Source organism: Mytilus californianus, unplaced genomic scaffold (genome assembly GCF_021869535.1).
Source record: "Mytilus californianus isolate M0D057914Y unplaced genomic scaffold, xbMytCali1.0.p SCAF_5, whole genome shotgun sequence".
Taxonomy (NCBI): Eukaryota; Metazoa; Mollusca; class Bivalvia; order Mytilida; family Mytilidae; genus Mytilus; species Mytilus californianus.
Genome location: NW_026262701.1, coordinates 77,515,700 through 77,535,769, shown reverse-complemented (window position 1 = coordinate 77,535,769; position 20,070 = coordinate 77,515,700). Strand labels below are relative to the sequence as shown.

The 20,070-nt window shown below is 35.0% G+C and overlaps 1 protein-coding gene and 1 long non-coding RNA gene across 3 annotated transcripts in view; both read right to left on the bottom strand.

Moving 5' to 3' along the window:
* Positions 1 to 2,780: 2,780 nt before the first annotated feature.
* Positions 2,781 to 20,070, bottom strand: part of LOC127703085 (uncharacterized) — a 58,051-nt gene continuing 40,761 nt past the window's right edge. For both annotated transcript variants that reach the window (XM_052207501.1, XM_052207502.1), the window contains 10 exons: positions 13,973 to 19,168; positions 13,149 to 13,367; positions 12,729 to 12,803; positions 9,985 to 10,118; positions 9,065 to 9,219; positions 6,249 to 6,332; positions 5,625 to 5,754; positions 5,168 to 5,263; positions 4,949 to 5,016; positions 2,781 to 4,460 (listed from right to left, as the gene is read on the bottom strand). In XM_052207501.1, coding sequence (XP_052063461.1) covers positions 4,355 to 4,460; positions 4,949 to 5,016; positions 5,168 to 5,263; positions 5,625 to 5,754; positions 6,249 to 6,332; positions 9,065 to 9,219; positions 9,985 to 10,118; positions 12,729 to 12,803; positions 13,149 to 13,367; positions 13,973 to 19,168 — 6,263 coding nt within the window. In that variant the 3' untranslated portion in view covers positions 2,781 to 4,354. The remainder of the gene's footprint in view (positions 4,461 to 4,948; positions 5,017 to 5,167; positions 5,264 to 5,624; positions 5,755 to 6,248; positions 6,333 to 9,064; positions 9,220 to 9,984; positions 10,119 to 12,728; positions 12,804 to 13,148; positions 13,368 to 13,972; positions 19,169 to 20,070) is intronic.
* On the bottom strand, positions 11,649 to 12,576 carry LOC127703087 (uncharacterized). The gene is made up of 3 exons (XR_007982662.1): positions 12,547 to 12,576; positions 12,307 to 12,366; positions 11,649 to 12,126 (listed from the first exon to the last, which is right to left on the bottom strand). It is a non-coding gene; the product is annotated as an uncharacterized LOC127703087 (long non-coding RNA).

Here is a 20,070-nt window from a genome sequence, read left to right as displayed (position 1 = left end):
ACCAAAACACAAAAACTTAACTATAACCACTGAACCATGAAAATGAGGTCAAGGTCAGATGACACCTGCCAGTTGGACATGTACACCTTACAGTCCTTCCATACACTGAATATACTAGACCTATTGCTTATAGTATCTGAGATATGGACTTGACCACCAAAACTTAACCTTGTTCACTGATCCATGAAATGAGGTCGAGGTCAAGTGAAAATTGTCTGACGGACATGAGGACCTTGCAAGGTACGAACTTACCAAATATAGTTATCCTATTACTTATAATAAGAGAGAATTTAACATTACAAAAAATCTTAACTTTTTTTTCAAGTAGTCACTGAACCATGAAAATGAGGTCAAGGACATTGGACATGTGACTGACGGAAACTTCGTAACATGAGGCATCTATATACAAAGTATGAAGCATCCAGACCTTCCACCTTCTAAAATATAAAGCTTTTAAGAAGTTAGCTAACGCCGCCCCGTAGGATCACTATCCCTATGTCGAGCTTTCTGCGACAAAAGTCCCATGGACAAAAACGTGCAGCAAGATATTTTTGTTCTAAATACTCTTACACTGAAAGTGTTATAAAAGGCTTAAAACACTGCACTGCACTTCATTACAAGAAGCTGTCGTTTAAAAATGATCCAAATCACCAACCAGATGAAATTCCAGGATTTTGAAAAGGGGGAGGGGCCAAACTAGGCACCGTTAGAAGTTAGACATGTAAAAAGTCCATGCATTTAGCATATATGTAGCTCCATTAAAAGGGGGACCGGCCCCATCTGCCAACAACAGAATGGCCTTTCTCACATAACATATAATTTACGCAAACAGACACGGTCTAATCACGAACAAAACATAGACAAATCCAGTGCAGAACAGACATCTATAAGTTCTTTTTTGTACCAAACTATAAAAGATTGGAACAAATTACCTGAATTAATAGCCTGAAACACAACTACTGACTGTTTAAAGAGAAATTCACCGCGATACTTACCCATACCTACATGCATAATCCACAACTTCTTTTATCTTATACAAATAATAGGCAAAAACACAAAAAATTGGTAAAAATAGTCAAAATAATAGACAATATTTGCACTTTATTCCTATGATTGGCAGCCATGTAAGTTGACACGCGAGGTAAATTTGGACACATTTTTAAAACTAAACACCCCAAGGATGAGTGTGTCTGGGTTTTGTTTAATTTGGCCAGGTAGTTTCAGAGATTTTTTATAAAAAAAATAACAGGCTATGACAAAGACCACAAACACTAAAAGCTCACACTGGCCCAACCCCCTTTTTTAAAACTTTCAATGCAAAGAAAATCAAGTGCTACATTGTAGCAAAATGTCTCCCATGGTGCAACTAGCCTGGATCAAAAATGAATACTGTTCTATATGTAAGTTAAATTGCAAAGTAATCATGCAAATAATTTTGTGAGGATTTAGACCACTTATAACAATCAAATGCAAAAATCTATTACAAAAATATTTTAAATGGAAAATAGCCCTATGATTGGACATCATGATGAATCAACTTACATTTGACTTTGTTTGCAGACAGTATGTATGATTTCAAGGCATTTGGAGCAGGTCTGAAAATGTAACTTATCTCTAACTTTTTTCTTACTAAATGTTCAGAAAGATGAATCTAAACTTCTAGCTGTAATTATAACATGCATAGTCAACATGTTAATGAGATATGAATTTACCCTGCTTTGTACGAGACTGACACAAAGTCAGATTTTTAACATACTAGCCATTGGGTTAGTCTGCAGAAAAACTACTCCACTCCAAGTCGACCAGTCTTTGCTCTCATTTCCTAATGCAATACACAGTTAGGAGTTTGGTTTTGCATTTTGGGTCGGGTGAATTTTTCAGATATGTTTTTATGCAATAAAACTAATTTTTAGATAGCTGAAGAATAATATAGCCTTCAAAGTAGGTTTAAATGAACAGCAAGACTTGTTTTTTGCATGTTTTGTAGGCCATTTTCTGTTTTGACAGTCAGTGCGTATTTTCACATCCATACCTCCTATAGGTCCAGATATTATTGTAGTGTTTTCCAACATATAATTTACGCTTGAACTTATCATTTCAATTTTATTGAAATATGAGGTGAAATGCATATGATTTTTATTTAACCACTTGTAGATAAATATTAATGGTTTCAGAAAAGGTTATCACTCAAATGGATTGAAACTCTACTTTGGACCACATTTTGGGGACTTTTGTGGAGGAAGCCTGCCCCGTGAAATTTTGAACTCACAACCTCCGTGTTGACAGGCTATTGATACAGTAGTTGGACTACTAAGCCACCAGGCCCCTTATGAACATTGACCAATATACCATGAAAATTAGGTCCAGGTCAGACAAACCCTGCCAGACAACATGTACACCATGCAATCATTCCATACATCAAATATAGTTAACCTATTGCTTATAGAATGATATCAGAGAAACAAACATCACCATGAATACTTAACATTGACTAATGAACCATAAAAATGAGGTCAAGGTTAGATGAACCCTGCCAGACAGACATATCCTTTATTTTCTATTATGCACACTTTACAATCGTTCCTTTCACCAATTACTGTTGACCTATTGGTTATAGTATCTGACGAATAGACCAAATAAGAAAAAATAAAATCGTAGCTATAGAGAGTAAAGCCAAGTTTTTACAAAGGTTTAGGGTTAGGATTTGCTTTTTCTTGAGTGGAAGAAGAGTGTTGCCAGATCCCAACAGTAGGAGAACCATTATAAACAAATTAAGTCCATTTTTAAATACCATAATTTGTAAATTTTATTTTTAGTATTCAATTGCTAAAGGAGACCATTCATTGTTCGAAAACACAAAAAATATAAAACTATGTACAACAAATAAATATATGTGTGTATGTAAATGTATAAAATGTAAACAATGCTAACAACTGTAGATAGATAATAGCTATCAATCATGGAGGTTTATTTCACATTTAAGGACATCATTTCACAGTTTTACTTTTGAACATACAAACAAGGAAATATTCTTAAATTACCACACAATAGTTTGCATTTGAATCTCCTCAATCTTTTGCAACAAATAAGTATTGAAGACACTATATAATGACACTGAGAATTACAGATATTCTTGCATGTTTATGACATATTAGCTAAAATAACAGTAGTTTACCTTTTAATTTTTTTTATGGCACAAATATATATGTTATCAAAACAATGTGAATACTGGCCTGTTACAACACACAAAATATGTGTATGCAAACACCCTTAATGATCAACCATATGATTTATTTTTCAGTTTATAACACATGACGCTGTGAAATGATGTCCTTGTATCAATGAACAATGAAATATAGCACATCTCTGGTTGCTTTAAACGACTGTACATTTTTACACTTCATTGTAATTACATATTTACAATTAAAAATATATTCTGGTAATGATATACACGAAAATAACAATTGCTTTTTTTATTTATCAAACCTCATCCCATCAAGGTCTGTTTTTATTAGATCTTTGTAAATTCATTAATTCAAATTTAAATATAACTAAATACAGAAATGAAACCATGGTGTCTAGAACTTAAAGTAGACATAATACGCCAATTGCATCTTGTAGGTAGTTTCTATATATATATTGTCAGAATATGAATAACAAACAGTCTTTCATTTGAAATAAATCTTTGCAAATCGATTCAGGCGACTGCATAAAATAAGTGCATAGTAGTATAATATGTCATGTCACCAGTTTGGTTTGAAAACATGTTTTATATTATTTTGGAAACAATTTAAATAATCAAAGATGAAACACAATATTATTTCCCTTTTTAGAAATATCTGATCTCATTTGCATGCCTTTATTCAATCACTTTAAAATGCTCAGTCTTCAAATATCTTTCAAACCCCATGGTATCCTGAGTTCAAACATGGTGCTTTAAATAAATAGAGGCTATTTTAGCACTTGATTGGTACTGAATCTTAATTTCTAACAATTTAACATAGTTTTCAAAGAGTTGTATATCTTATGTATAGATTAAAGAAAGATTAATACCCATTTTCACAGTAAAATCAATTGAATATAGAATTTTATAATATCAATGATACAAAGAACACCTTGTGGAGATTTGTCAATAATTCTGTTCCAATACAGTATTATTAACACTCTAGATAATATCTCTGTTACAGAACAATATCACAGTAGGCTAGTATAGGATTTCCTTTTTTCATCATCATGGCACAACTTTTCTCTCACATCATCTACAAATCAAGTTTCCATTTACAGTCATTCTTGAATTTTATTTACACCGCTCTAGTCGTGGAGTTTCTTTTCCAGTGGTTGGCAAACAACTGTCTTAGTTGAGATATTTACGGCATTTCTTTGACCCACATGTACATGGAATTTTGACCTCTTCTATTGGGAATTTGTAGTCATAAGTGAGTTCCTCTCCTTTGTTTATTCTGTAAAATTAACAAAATTAACATCTCATTAAGAAGGGACAACATCTTTTTTTCCTGCTATTTGTTCATAAATAGAATGCTATCTAAAAATAAGGAGATGTGATTTGAATGCTATTAATCAGACAACTATCCACAAGAGACAAAATGACATGGATATAGGTCAAGGCAGGGCTTTTCTTTTAACATTACAGAATATATAACAGCCAAATATGAAAAGTCACTGTATCTCATGGTTTAGTTTTATTTTCATAGTTGCAACAGCTATTGAAGGGATATTCTTGTTTTCTACAAAAAAGATATTAATTCTGATATTGAAACGAATCCTGTGTTTTACAGTTTTTTATGCAATCTATGCAGTTGTCTTATGTACAGCTATATAATGATCTGAAAATAGTTGCATCCAACAATTAATATAGAAATTGACAAATTTTTATAACAGCTAAAATTACTAACAGACGATATATAAAACATAGTGCCTTTATACTTACTGTCTCATGGCAAAGATAACAATATGTTTCTTCCCTTCGACCTGGATCACTTTAGAATAACAGTTAGGCTGGAAAATAAACATAAATTATTATTTAACATATGTATTTTTAGCATAACACATTAGGACAAAATTTTATTTAGAGTAATTTTCTAATGAGCAAATTTTTTCGCTTGTCTTTATGTATTGTACTTTGAGATAACTGCGATATTTTAATTACCTCACATGAGTGATTTATGAATCTTGCTGCACTTCCATGTAACGTAGCATCAACAACATCGGCATCATCAATACGGAACATGTAACATCCAATACCCTGTAAACATAAACCAATATTATAGAACAACTTTTTCAACATGTTGAAATATTTAACAAGGAGACAACTGATTCTTTGACAGGAATTCAACATACACAATACCTCTTAGAGGTCCAAAAATTTATTTATGTATGTAGGAAATTTAAAAATTCATATCAAAACAACTATTTTTATTTTTTAATTTCTGCTGAGCTTCCCATAAATAAAATATAACTGCGTAATTCATGAAATCTCAATTTTTCCTGTTTTTGTCATTTGCCAATAACTAATAGGTAAAAGTAGAAAAACAATGCATCACCTGATTTTGGATGTTAATACTTCTTAACTAATAAATCAAGAAAAACACAATGAACAAACATACCTTCCCCTCATAATACTTTTCTCTCTTGTCCGTCAGTGAACCACGGATTACTTCCCCAGAGTATTCTATTATCATCTCACCAGCATCAATTTTTCTCTTGCAATATAAACCTCTGCCATGGATATGTGATCTAAAATTATGAAACACAAGTTAACACAGCTGAATACTCTTATTGTGATATTTGATAATATAACATAACAGTCAGAGAAGATGAATACTCTTGGAATTAAAAAAAAAACAAAACAACAAAAAACAAGAATGTGTCCATAGTACACGGATGCCCCACTTGCACTTTCATTTTTTATATTCAGTGGACCATGAAATTGGGGTCAAAACTTTAATTTGGCATTAAAATTAGAAAGATCATATCATAGGGAACATGTGTTTTAAGTTTCAAGTTGATTGGACTTCAACTTCATCAAAAACTACCTTGACCAAAAACTTTTAATGTGAAGCGGGACAGACGAACGGACACACAGACCGAAAAACATAATGCCCCTAGCTGGGGCATAAAAAGAAAATTAATAAAGATTAACCTTTTTGCAGAAACTGAATGGTACTTGAATGTAAAGATGTCCATTTATATTTGATAGAAATATTAGATTTATTTCACTTATAACTTACCTGTATACTCCAACAGCCTCTCTTGCATGTTCCTTCAGCTTACGGAACCTCATTGCCATTGGCAAGTCCATACTGGTAGCTCTCCTGAAATTACATTTTTCATTAACACCTTTTTAAAATGATTGATTGTTGTTAGACATCCAGTTGAAATATTTCTTGCATATTCAGGACAATCTTACAACTAAAAAAATGTCCTACTTCATAGTTCAAACTCACCCGTTTCTACATTTTAATATCATTAACCCAGTGTTCTCCCCAGACCGATATGACACTGGTGTCCCGCAGTGCCTTCAAAATATTTTCGTTGATCCCGCAGCGCCTTAATTGGCCGCTGTCCCTTAATACTTGATCACCCAGCGTGTTAATTTTCACATTTTAATTATAAATGTTGGTTAAAATTGTCAAGTTGCTGATCATCGCTGAGAGATCGGTCAATGTTGCACAATAACTGATAACTAGCAAAAGTCTCTGATTTACCTGTTCCAGCCTTATCAGACCATGTAATCAGGTTATAGCGTAAATGATCATCAAGAAGATAGATATTTTTAGTAGAAAATAAAAGTTTTTAAAAACTTCAGTCCAAAAATTGAAGAAATAGATCGCAAATACATTTTCATTGGCCGAGAAGAAGAATCTATTTAAACACGACCAATGAACATGATGAATACACATTACTAAAGAAATTTACGATGAAATTTATGAATGAGAGTATTTGTACGTCAAAAAAGTAAAATAAACTTTTATTAAAGATAACGAGGAGTGATTTATTTTATTAGAAAGTGAAAAATTGTTGCTTGCAAGTAAAATTCTTCTGTCAACTGTCACGTTCTAGAAATAAAATAATTTTTTAACATAGATCGTTAATTCGTCCATCGGGAAATATATTTACGGAATTGCTGCAGCATTTGTATAATGTCACTAGTAAAGAATTTCACTGGTCTTAACTTTGACGAATTTGTCAAGTTTTGTTTATATCTACCTGCAAAAGATACGTTTTGACAATTATACACACGGAAGCATAATGTCAAACTACGGACACTGGTCAGCTGGTTCATTACAATTTTTATGTTTTAAAAAGTTGTATACCAAACATCTTAAACATAATCAATTTTAATGCTGAATCAACATGTTCTTTGCAAAGAAGAAATGGGTTACAGTGGCGGATCCAAGGGGGGGTTTCAACCCCCCCCCCCCCCCCCCCCCCCCCTTTTTTTTGGACGTTCAATGCATTTGAATGGGGACATATAGTTGGAACCCCCCTTTTAAAAATGGCTGGATCCGCCCCTGGGTTAAGCGAAAGGCAGATGATGTTTTCAACCCTAAAGAGGATAAAGACTGAGGAACAGACTGTTCAACAAAATTACAAACTGTCTTGTTACTATATCTCTAGAAGGAACAGAGAGTACAGAAATAAATATTTCTGAAGCTGTTCAGCATTGGAAGGCCCAGAAGAAAATGAGGATTTTTCTTGAACTATATATATGTTTTGACTTATTTAATTGACTGTGATATAAATGCTTTTTGTGTTTAAAATGAATTTATTTCATACATATATTCTTACTCTTTATCATGTATATTAGTACTGTGCATTATTGCATATAATGATTTATGACCAATTGCTTCAGGTCACAATAGTTCACTCTAAAATAGAGTTACGCGCTCTTGAAATTTTGCGCCTTAAAAAATTTCTGGGGAGAACACTGCAACCTTATAATCAGGCTATTTTCATCTAGGTATGCCATTATCTGTATTATGCCAACAACTTCTCTCACTACGGCAAGATAATCAACAAGAATTTTCATAAAAATTCGTTAGGGTTCCGCAGAACCCAGTGTCTCGCCTACTTTTGCTGTTAATCGCAGGCTCAACAAAAATGAGACGAGGAAAAAATTTAATAAAAATATTCCTCTCGATACAATTTTTTTATTGTAAGCAGCTTCTGTCCAAGTTTGGTAAAAATCCAGGATAGTTTATGAATCTAATAAATATTTTTAAAAATTTAACTGCAGACTGTATGTAATGTTAACTGGAAGAAAAACTAAGTCCATTTATAAGTAAAATATGGATAAACAAGTACAAAATTTTAATAAAAATTTCCTTCTAGATACTAGCTTTTGATCATAAACAAGCATCTGGCCATGTTTGGTACAAATCCAGGATAGTTTGAGAAAGTTATTAAAATTTTAAAAACTTTAACCACAGAGTGAATGTAATGTTTCCTGGCAGAAAAAGTCCATTTATAAGTAAAATACGGAAAAACAGGATTTTTTTTTTTACAAAAATAACTTCTGGATACTATCTAATGATCATAAACAAGCTTCTGTCCAAGTTTGGTAGAAATCCAGGATAGTTTAAGAAAGTTATTAAAATTTCAAAAACTTTAACCACAGAGTGAATATTTGTGGACGGAATGTAGGATTGCTATGTCTCGCTTTTTCGACAAAAGTTGAAGGCTCGACAAAAATCAACTATATGTTTTCCTCTACCTTTAAAGTAATATTTGTTTAACAAAGTGGATATAATGAAGTCACATATAACATTTAACTGCTCTGGAATCAATGAATGATAAAAAGAAAATGCAACTTACTTCATGAACTAATAAATTACCCTGTCAAATTTCAATATAAACTCCTTTATCTTTAAATACATTCTTAGAACTTTATTAATTTCACAAGTTAATATTTCTTTGCAGTTTTAAATCATTTTATTCTTTTTACCATAAGTTGCAAGGTGTCAATACCCACAATATTTAAACCCATCATGTCGCCACCAAGATTTAGCGCTGCCAGTAGTTGAAAATTTAAAACTGAACAAACCTCTGTGATTTGAGATTCATTTCACTATTTGCATCTGTCAAATCCATTTCTGGTAGTCTTCTATACTGAGACATGAGGAAACTGAAGATATCAAATTCTTTACGTGATTGGTAGGCCTCTGATCTGATGGATCCTGTTGGGTTCTCTACAGGCTCCTGCAATATTAATTAGTCAAACAAGACATCAAACTCTTGTCAATAACAATGAGATATCAAAATGTTTTCTTGATCAGCAAACTATGACATACACCATGCAAGTCTTTTTAGTGTGTTATGGTTAACTGTTACTGCTGTCAATTTCCCACCATAATCGAAATACTGTGGATTCATTATTATTCTTGGGATACCAATTTTGGTGGATTTCGTGGGTAAAGGGAACCACAAATTTCAATGTTCAACAAAGTACAAATTTGCTATAGGCTTGTATGCAGTTCTGGCAAAACCATGAAATCAAATATACACAAAAATACAATTGTTCCTCAATCCAGGAAAATTGGTACCCATGAAAATAAATGAATCCACAGTATGACAAACAGATTTTCCTTTATACATCACTTGAATTTGATACTTAACCAAAACTTTGGCTCTTTAAAAGGATTATAAAAATTCTTCAAATTATCTTCAACTTCTTACAGTATCAAATTTTTCAACAACTTTGAACAATTTTTATTTGATCACTCAGACACAATACATACGTGTAACACTTATAACACAAGATTTACTCCAATAAGCTAGATTACCTCTGTTTTCTGTTTACATATTTGTATTTGTTTCTTTAGCACTGCCATAAAAAGATATGAAAAACCTGTCAGCAAGAACTTTTCATTTGTGTTCAACATAAGCAAAGAAAATCATTACATTGTATCAATGTCTACAGTCACTTACATATCTCTACTTTATTTTGCTTTAAAGAATTATTACCTCTTCATCCTCTGTGAGAGTATACTGTTGATATCTGAACTTATAGTTACGACATAACTGGGCTCCATATAACTGTTCTAACAGGTACAGTACAGCATTGTGGTTCACGCCAAACATATTTACCCCATGTACACCTGAAATAGGACATAATTGTTACAAAATTTGCCTTCTGTCAATATGTACAATATGATTGATGGATAACTTGTGGAGTTTACATCAGTTTTCTCTGCTTAATACTGTGTTTGTTAGGTGAACTCAATAATAGCACAGCAATGCAACCTGTACAGGCCATTATTCAAAACTGCTATGAGAATTCTAATGATTCACCAGCAATCTATTATCTGTAGCTCGTACTTTCTAAATTCATTTAAATATGAAGATACTCTCAGTCAATACTACCATACTATTAGATCTTAGAGTTCCCATCAATTTTTATCATATATTCCTTCAGATTGATATAACCTTTTCAGTTCATGTTAAAAATTGCTCTCCCTTTATTGTAAGGTGTTTAATTTCATCAAAATAATTGAATTATATCCGACATATCTGTGTCAGAAGTAAAGGACGTAACCAAATTAAATTTAATGCATGGTAGGCATTCTGGGTTTGGCTTATTGTATAAGGCTGTACAAGGACCTGTAGTTGTTAACATCTACATCATATGGTCTGATGGAGACTGGTGCCTTCTACAAGGACCTTTAGTTGTTAACATCTACATCATATGGTCTGATGGAGACTGGTGCCTTCTACAAGGACCTGTAGTTGTTAACATCTACATCATATGGTCTGATGGAGACTGGTGCCTTCTACAAGGACCTGTAGTTGTTAACATCTACATCATTTGGTCTGGTGGAGACTGGTGCCTTCTACAAGGACCTTTAGTTGTTTTAACATCTACATCATTTGGTCTGGTGGAGACTGGTGCCTTCTACAAGGACCTTTAGTTGTTAACATCTACATCATTTGGTCTGGTGGAGACTGGTGCCTTCTACAAGGACCTTTAGTTGTTAACATCTACATCATTTGGTCTGGTGGAGACTGGTGCCTTCTACAAGGACCTTTAGTTGTTTTAACATCTACATCATTTGGTCTGGTGGAGACTGGTGCCTTCTACAAGGACCTTTAGTTGTTAACATCTACATCATATGGTCTGATGGAGACTGGTGCCTTCTACAAGGACCGTTAGTTGTTTTAACTTCTACATCATTTGGTCTGGTGGAGACTGGTGCCTTCTACAAGGACCTGTAGTTGTTAACATCTACATCATTTGGTCTGACGGAGACTGGTGCCTTCTACAAGGACCTTTAGTTGTTAACATCTACATCATTTGGTCTGGTGGAGACTGGTGCCTTCTACAAGGACCTTTAGTTGTTAACATCTACATCATTTGGTCTGATGGAGACTGGTGCCTTCTACAAGGACCTGTAGTTGTCAACATCTACATCATTTGGTCTGGTGGAGACTGGTGCCTTCTACAAGGACCTGTAGTTGTTAACATCTACATCATTTGGTCTGATGGAGACTGGTGCCTTCTACAAGGACCTGTAGTTGTTAACATCTACATCATTTGGTCTGACGGAGACTGGTGCCTTCTACAAGGACCTTTAGTTGTTAACATCTACATCATTTGGTCTGATGGAGACTAGTGCCTTCTACAAGGACCTGTAGTTGTCAACATCTACATCATTTGGTCTGGTGGAGACTGGTGCCTTCTACAAGGACCTGTAGTTGTTAACATCTACATCATTTGGTCTGATGGAGACTGGTGCCTTCTACAAGGACCTGTAGTTGTCAACATCTACATCATTTGGTCTGGTGGAGACTGGTGCCTTCTACAAGGACCTGTAGTTGTTAACATCTACATCATTTGGTCTGACGGAGACTGGTGCCTTCTACAAGGACCTTTAGTTGTTAACATCTACATCATTTGGTCTGGTGGAGACTGGTGCCTTCTACAAGGACCTTTAGTTGTTAACATCTACATCATTTGGTCTGGTGGAGACTGGTGCCTTCTACAAGGACCTGTAGTTGTCAACATCTACATCATTTGGTCTGGTGGAGACTGGTGCCTTCTACAAGGACCTGTAGTTGTTAACATCTACATCATTTGGTCTGGTGGAGACTGGTGCCTTCTACAAGGACCTTTAGTTGTTAACATCTACATCATTTGGTCTGACGGAGACTGGTGCCTTCTACAAGGACCTTTAGTTGTTAACATCTACATCATTTGGTCTGACGGAGACTGGTGCCTTCTACAAGGACCTTTAGTTGTTAACATCTACATCATATGGTCTGACGGAGACTGGTGCCTTCTACAAGGACCTGTAGTTGTTAACATCTACATCATTTGGTCTGGTGGAGACTGGTGCCTTCTACAAGGACCTTTAGTTGTTAACATCTACATCATTTGGTCTGACGGAGACTGGTGCCTTCTACAAGGACCTTTAGTTGTTAACATCTACATCATTTGGTCTGACGGAGACTGGTGCCTTCTACAAGGACCTTTAGTTGTTAACATCTACATCATATGGTCTGATGGAGACTGGTGCCTTCTACAAGGACCTGTAGTTGTTAACATCTACATCATTTGGTCTGGTGGAGACTGGTCTCATTGGCAATCACACCACATCTTTGTATCTTTATTTTTTTATTTCTGGAAAGACCTCAATAATTTCTCAATTTAATTTAATTACTGTTATCTTGTTAAGATTCATGTACCAGAAAGCATACCAAATCTTACTTACTTGCACAAGATAAATGTTTTAACCTTGCAGTTGTTCTTGCATCCTGTACTCTTTCTGTAACTTGCTGCCAAGCTTCTGTAAAAAAGAAAACACAAATTGCTTTGAACAATTGATTTTAATACATTACTATTATGAGGGTCTTCCATGTCATTTTTCAAAACTATAAAATGAATAGCATACTTTTAATTTTTCTATTTTTAGAAATTAAATGAATTCAATGTGATAAAACAAGACAAAAGTATGCCAGTGCAAAGCTTTTAAGCATTGAATTTTGACAAAAGAACAGGACTTTTGTTGCTTTCCCAGCAGCATTATTTTTTTTTAATCCTAATTGATAATTTTTAAAGTTTTATGTGTATATTTCAAAATTGAAAGCCATAGTGATATGTATACTCTCCTACCATCTCTTTTTTTACTAACCTTCCATAGTTTCCGCTTTGCAACTGAATCCGTCATCACTAGTGATCTCGAACATCAGATGTGCACCATCCTTATCTTTCCTCTCAGCCTTTTCCAGAACTCGCTGTTGGTGTTCCATAAAGCTTGACATGGAGGATTCAGTAACTTCCTCTTCTAAGGCAGGCTGAGGCAAGGAAGTAACCTCTTTTGGACCATGAATAATAGGATGGGCTGATCTTTCTGCAAAAAATATTGAAAAGCATAATAAGTATTTGTAACATTTATGAATATATTTAGTATAGTGACAGATTATATTAAAGCGATTTGCCTGAATGTCCTGACAAGTTGATTGTTAATATTTAGCAAATAAGAGACTAAAATCACATTTTTGAAAATTCCATGATATCAGTATTATATCTATCTTCTTGGTTTATTTACCATAGAATGTTTTAATTTTAAAATTTCCATTTTCTAGATCGTGAAATAAAAGGAACCTTTTATTCAAACGATCTCTACTATTAAAGCAACCAACAGTCAATCAATCAAATGATCTCAAAATGCAATAATATTAGTTTGAATGAGCAAATGAAAAAAAAAATCTTTCTGCCTCATACAAGATTTCCATAATATTGGTCAGTAAAAAGTTTCATTCAACTTAGGGCTATTCCTAGAAAACATGTAATAATGTATGGGAATGTTCCGATACCATGTTATTTTTTGTGTGGGTAGTAGGGGTGAAAGCTGATACAAATGAAAATATGAATTTTGGGTAAAGTATAAAAAAGTGTTGTCCGATACATTTTTTCTAGGAATAGTTCTAAGTAAAAGTTCTCATTTTAACTTACCTCCAGCATGTGGTTTGCTGATATTAGATTTTCTAGGTGTCCTCTTCTTTAGACTTTTATCCTTGGGTTTTCTACCTCTACGTTTGAAGTATTCATGTCCAGTTTGTGTAGTCTGCTGCATACTGTCGGCCATCTTTGGTTTAGGTGATCCATCTTTCACCAATTTTCTCATATAAACTTTAGACAGTAGTCCTTGAACAGTGCCATTCTTCTCTTGGTAGGTTGATATCATGGGCTTTTTGAAAGAACTTCCCGATAAGTTGATTGGATTGATGGCTGGTCTTTTGCGATTTACTATCATTGGCTTGACCAATGTCTTTTTCTGAATGGTTCCATCAGGTTTTTTCACAAAAGAGGTCATGACTTTTGGTTGGACAGATATGGAAGATATTGGTCTGTCTGGTAATGGCAACCTCTTTATCAGCTCCTGCACATTTCTAGGCATTAATGAATTTTTAGAATAGCTATGATGATTGAGGTTTCTCTGCCTACTCAAGAGAGATGATAATACTTGGTTCGATTTTGAAGGAGACACCTCATTAGAAGATAGTTTTGACACTAAGTGACTATCCAACGCATCTTTAATGGCTGATGAAATTGTCATATGCTTGCCTGAATCTGGAACATTTCCAGGGGCTTTCCATGGAGAGAACTGATCATTTTGGGACATTGGAACTATTGGCTGTATTGCTGGAACTCTTGGTAGCTGGTTGTTCACACCACTCGTATTCACAGGACTTGAATTGGTCGACGGAACACGGTGAGCTGAAACTGTGACAGAATATGTTCCACTCTGAATCTGACCGCCTCCAAGTTTGTTCAATAATGCTGTATGATCCTGAAGGACAGTTGGATCTGTGGTCAAGGCAACCGGTTTGCCATCCACAAATATGCGTACAATAGTGTTGGGTTTGGCACCACCTTGTTTCTGTTGAGGTAGAGCTAAAGGCAATGTTGACTGGGGAAGACTGACTGGAGAAGTTGATGGTGGACGACTGACTGCTAGTGATGACGATGGACGGCTAAGTTGATGAAGTGGTGATGACTGCAGACTATCGGGAGATGAAGATGCTGATTGAATGGATACCTTTGGAATAATTAATTTAGACTGAAGACCTGCTTCCATTAATTGTGTCAAAGGAATAAGTTTACTATTAACTGGTGGTTTTTTCAGGTGGTCAGTTACAAGAGTTGTTGGCCTTTGGTTTTGTGGCAGGTTGTATATGGGAGTTTGCTTAATTCCACACTGACCTACACTGTGGTATGAACCAGGTGATAAATCTGGTATCCTTGATAATACAGGACTCTTATTTGGTGTAGATACTGGAGTTGTTGGACTTTGGTTCTGTGGTGGTGGCAAGTTGTATACTGGAGTATGCCGACCAGATCTGCTGTATGAACCTGATGATGCTTGTGGGGTTGTTATTGGACTTTGAACAGCTTGTGTATGTATTTGAGAAGTCTGCTGTGTTTCAGGTGCTTTGCCATTATTAGCCGACTCATTCAATATCATTTGTTGCAGAACCTGCCTTTGATGTAGTGGACCTGCTGCCATTGATGTTTCCATAATCATTCGGTTAATGTGCAGATTCATGTCAAATGGAGCTGGACCTGGTCTTTCTGCACCTACATGTGAAATGTCCATCTGTGATGACATTGCTTGTGTTAATGGTATTATAGCTGGGGTTGATCTACTATGCATCTGCTGTATTTGTTGTATGGCATGTGGCATGTTCTGTTGAAGTTGCTGGAATGCTGTCAGTGAATGTGCTGGATTACTGGCTAAATTAGGATTATGGATACCAATTAATGAGGGTGTCATCAAGGGAGGAGGTCCTCTAACAGATGGCTGCTGAGACTGGCCATACTCTGCTGCAGGTTTTATTGCATTGTAAGAGCCACCACTTCCACTATTTAATTTTGGTGGAGAACCCTTGTTTAGCAATTGGAAAATGTTCCTTTCATCGGTAGAATGCCCAGAGGAATGGCGTGATCTTGGTGAACTGGTACCAGTCCCAATATCTTGACTGTGTTTCAGCTCCTCTGATGCCCTTCTTGTCTGAGTTAATTGTTGAGGGGATGGTTTTCTACTGGAATCGAAACGAGGAGTATGAATATTAGATGGTTTATCTTTTAATAATTCCTGAAAGGAACATGCAGATCGTCCAGTTTTTAGGTTAGTCACAGGTTCATTTTTTGGTGGAGTTTTTTCTTTCTGTGCCAAGAACTGTGACAATGCTTTGACTGCTGGAGATGATTTTAAAGAGGCAACATTACTTTCATCTTCAAATGATTTTCTAGGCGTCTTCTCACGTTTCTTTATTGCTTTATATTTGGGTTTAACTTCCCTAATGGGTTGATCATCGTCATCATCATCAATAACAAGTGGTCTTGCAGCAGAGCCTAAAATTTCAGAAACAGTCTTGACAGATGAGCTTTGGTCATCTTTACTAAGGGAATTGCCATCTATTTCAGTAGATTTTACATCTTTCTGTTCTATATCTTTTGGTTCTAGTGGAATTACATCCTTATTTTCAATTACTTCTTTCTCAGGCTTTACTTCAGTTGTATCAATTAGATATTCCTCATCAAGGATTTCTTGTTTGATCTCTTTATCTAAAGCTTCCTCCATATCAGATATATCTTCATTTTTCATTTCCTGATCTGAGAGAGTTTCAGTATCTGAATTTATATCTGATTTTCCATCAACCTCTGTATCCAATGTATTTTCAACTTCAGCTTTAGTTTCAGTTTTGTTGTCAACTTTACTACAAATATCTGATTTGGTATCAGACTCATTTTGAACATCTTTCTTGCTGCAGATTTCATCAGATTTGCTGTCTGTTTCACTTTCTATTTCCTGTTTATTCTTAATTTCTTTCTCATCACTATTTTTAACTTCCATGTTATCATAGATGTCACTTTGATCATCTACTTTGTCATCTTTACTGCTAATCTTGTCATTTTTTTCATCACAAACTTCTTCTTTCACTTCAGAATGATCAGACTTGTCTGGATCAACCTCTATGTCAGATTTAAAACCCAAAGGCTTCTTCCTTGGTCTACCTCTTTTGCGGTTAATTTGTTTTTCCAGACTAGCTAATTTCTCCATGTTGTCTAACTCTTGATCATTAGCTGACTTATCTAAATCTTTAGAAGACGAAGAAGCACTGCTAACTCTTCTCTTAGAAACAGATTTCATGTTTACAGACTCTGAATCGGTAAAGTGACGTCTCCTTGTAGTCTGAGCTGATGATTTACGAGACATTAATTGCAGAGATCGTCTGGAAATTTTAGAGGAACTGAGAAGACTCTGTTTTGTATTGTAATTGAGGCTTGTTTTCTTGAACAAATATTGCCTTGCATAAGGATTGTCAGACACTTCTGAGATATCGTGCTTTTTGGTTGCTATCAGTCCATCACTTTTGGATCGCTGATGTTTCCTGTACTTATCTCTTATATTGCTTATTTTAGACTGAACTATAGATGACTTCGGGGGACGTCCTCTACCTCTTGGTGTAGATTGTTCCGACATAGAAGTACTGTCATTTGATGATTCACTTTTTGCAGTACTTTCTGAAATTTTATGTAAAGGAGGTCTGCCTCTCTTTCTCTTTTCAGTATCTTGTTCTAGACTTGACAATTCTATACTCTGCTGTGATGAATCTGACTTTATTTCAGGTGTTTTATGTAAAGGAGGTCTTCCCCTCTTTCTCTTTTCCTTTTCTGAAGCTGTGGTCAACTCTTCGCTCTCCTGCATTAAATCTGAAAGTTCTTCAGCCTGTTCATCATCTGTTGGAGTAGCAGCAATTTTTGGGGGTCTACCTCTTCCTCTTTTGATCGCTGTAGTCTTTGAAGTAGACTCTTTCAGATTAGAATTAGATGTCTTTACCGAGATACTGCATCTAGATGGCGATAAACGATCTAATACAACTTTTGGTGACATATTGTATCTTGGACCTGGCCTTCCAGGTTTTTTTGTGCTAGATTTTCTTTCTTGTTCATCAACCTGACTAACAACAGTCTGGGCGATGGTTGTTCCTCTCATGGGGTATCTTCCTTCCCTAGAAGTAGGCTCAGGTTCCTCTTCCTCGTCTGTAGTACTACTAATATCAAAATCACAGCTACTAACATGTGTGTTATAACTCTCCTTTGTTCTATAATGTCGTTTACATGTTGGACATTTAAATGGCCCTTCTTCTCCTGGAGTACTCTTAGCAAGGCTCTCAGCTTTTATCTTTTCACTTATTTTGTCATGTAGAGGTTTCTCTTCCATCTGTGCTTCTTCTTCACTGAATATTTGTCTGTGACGTAATGGATAAGATTTACGAGGCTGTTTCTCTCGCTTTGGTGAGGGTGTCCTTTCTAATCCTAAACCTTTTAGAATTTCTGTTTTCTGCTTTTCATTTTCGTCAGTTTCAACAGATGAATTTAAAACTTCAAATACATTACGATCCTTTGATGGTGCACACTGGTGTGTTTCTGTACTTTTATGCTCATCTTTCCCTGATGGTGTATTCTTGGTTGGTTTTGTTATTTCAGGCTGATCTTTTGCAGGAAGACCATGCTTAGTTTTTACATTTTCAACCTCATCTTCAGAACTTAATGAGATAATTTCTTTTATAGGTGAAACTACCTTAGGAATAAAATCACCAGTTTCTTCATGCAGTATATATGTTTCAGAGTTTCTCATAGCAAAATTTTTTGGTGGTTCAGAAATATTCTCTTTAAAATCAACATCTGGTGTACTGATTTTCAATCTTTCACTTTCCAATAGTGTTTTTGCACTATCAGTTTCCTGTCTATCATCTATCTTCAATATTCTCTTAACGTTTTCAGTATCTTCTACAGAAACATTCAACTTTTCTTTCATTGGACTTTCTATAGTGAGAACTGGCATTAATTCCACATCATCAACATTCTCTAGCGAAGACTCCTCTGAAGAACTATCAACTTTTTCTAGAACGGGACAATCTCCTTTTGCTGCTTTTTTCATCTTACCATCTTTCTCAATGACATCTTCTTCATCAGAATCAAATTCAGTATTTGTCTGACATCCTATTTCACTTGAGGCAAAAGAAATACTTCCACTTTTCTCTGATTCAGTATGATCAATGTGTTGTAACTTCTGATTTGTGACTTGTGAACCATCATCCCTATCACTGTATGTTATACCAATGACAGGTTCTCTTAGTCCTGAAAAATGAAAACAACTGCTTTAATCTAAAAATACACAAGTTTGAATATTCTGCCATTAAATATCAGATCACACTCCTCTGCGACAAGGGAAAAGAACTCACTTCCCTGTCCTTCACTTTACTTTTCCCCTATCACCAAAAGCAATATCTAGTCGCCTGGGTGTTCAAACAGTCCCTTTCGTCATCAGTTATTTTCCCTTGTCGCAGAGGAGTGTTTATTGATAATGTTTTAATGAAGTAACACATTTACATTGCTGAAAATCATAATCTTTTTATATATGCTCGTGTTTCAATTTCCAGAAATGAGAGAAAATAACTTCAATTTGCTTGCATGAAAGTTGTTCCATTGAAAAAACATATGCAGTCTGCGAAGTCAGTGCTTTCATTTTGTTCCTTCAACTTGATTAATATGGAAAGATTATGATTTTCAGCAATGTAAATGTGTTACTTCATTAAAACATTATCAATAAACTGTTGACACAGATAAATGTCTCGCCTGTCGGCATAAAATTCAGAAAAAGACAATCTGATTGACAGCAACATGGTTTATTAATTCAGTCGCTGGACAATTATCTAGTGGGCAGGGCCTCATAATAATCATCTAACTGATAAGAACTGATAGTAATGCATATTCATACAAAATATCATTGATCTATCACAAGTAGTTCTTATCAAATTGAGGAGAAAACTTAAAATTGAAAATTGCTAATTAATTCAAAGTCACTGGACCATGTCCTAGGGGGCAGGGCCTCAAAATAGTCGTCAAATTGATATGTACAGATAGTAATGTGACTCCATACAAAATATCATTGATCTATCACAAGTAGGTCCTAGCAAACTAACTTAAGCAGAAAACTTAACATTGAAAATTGCTAATTAATTCAAAGTCACTGGAGTCTG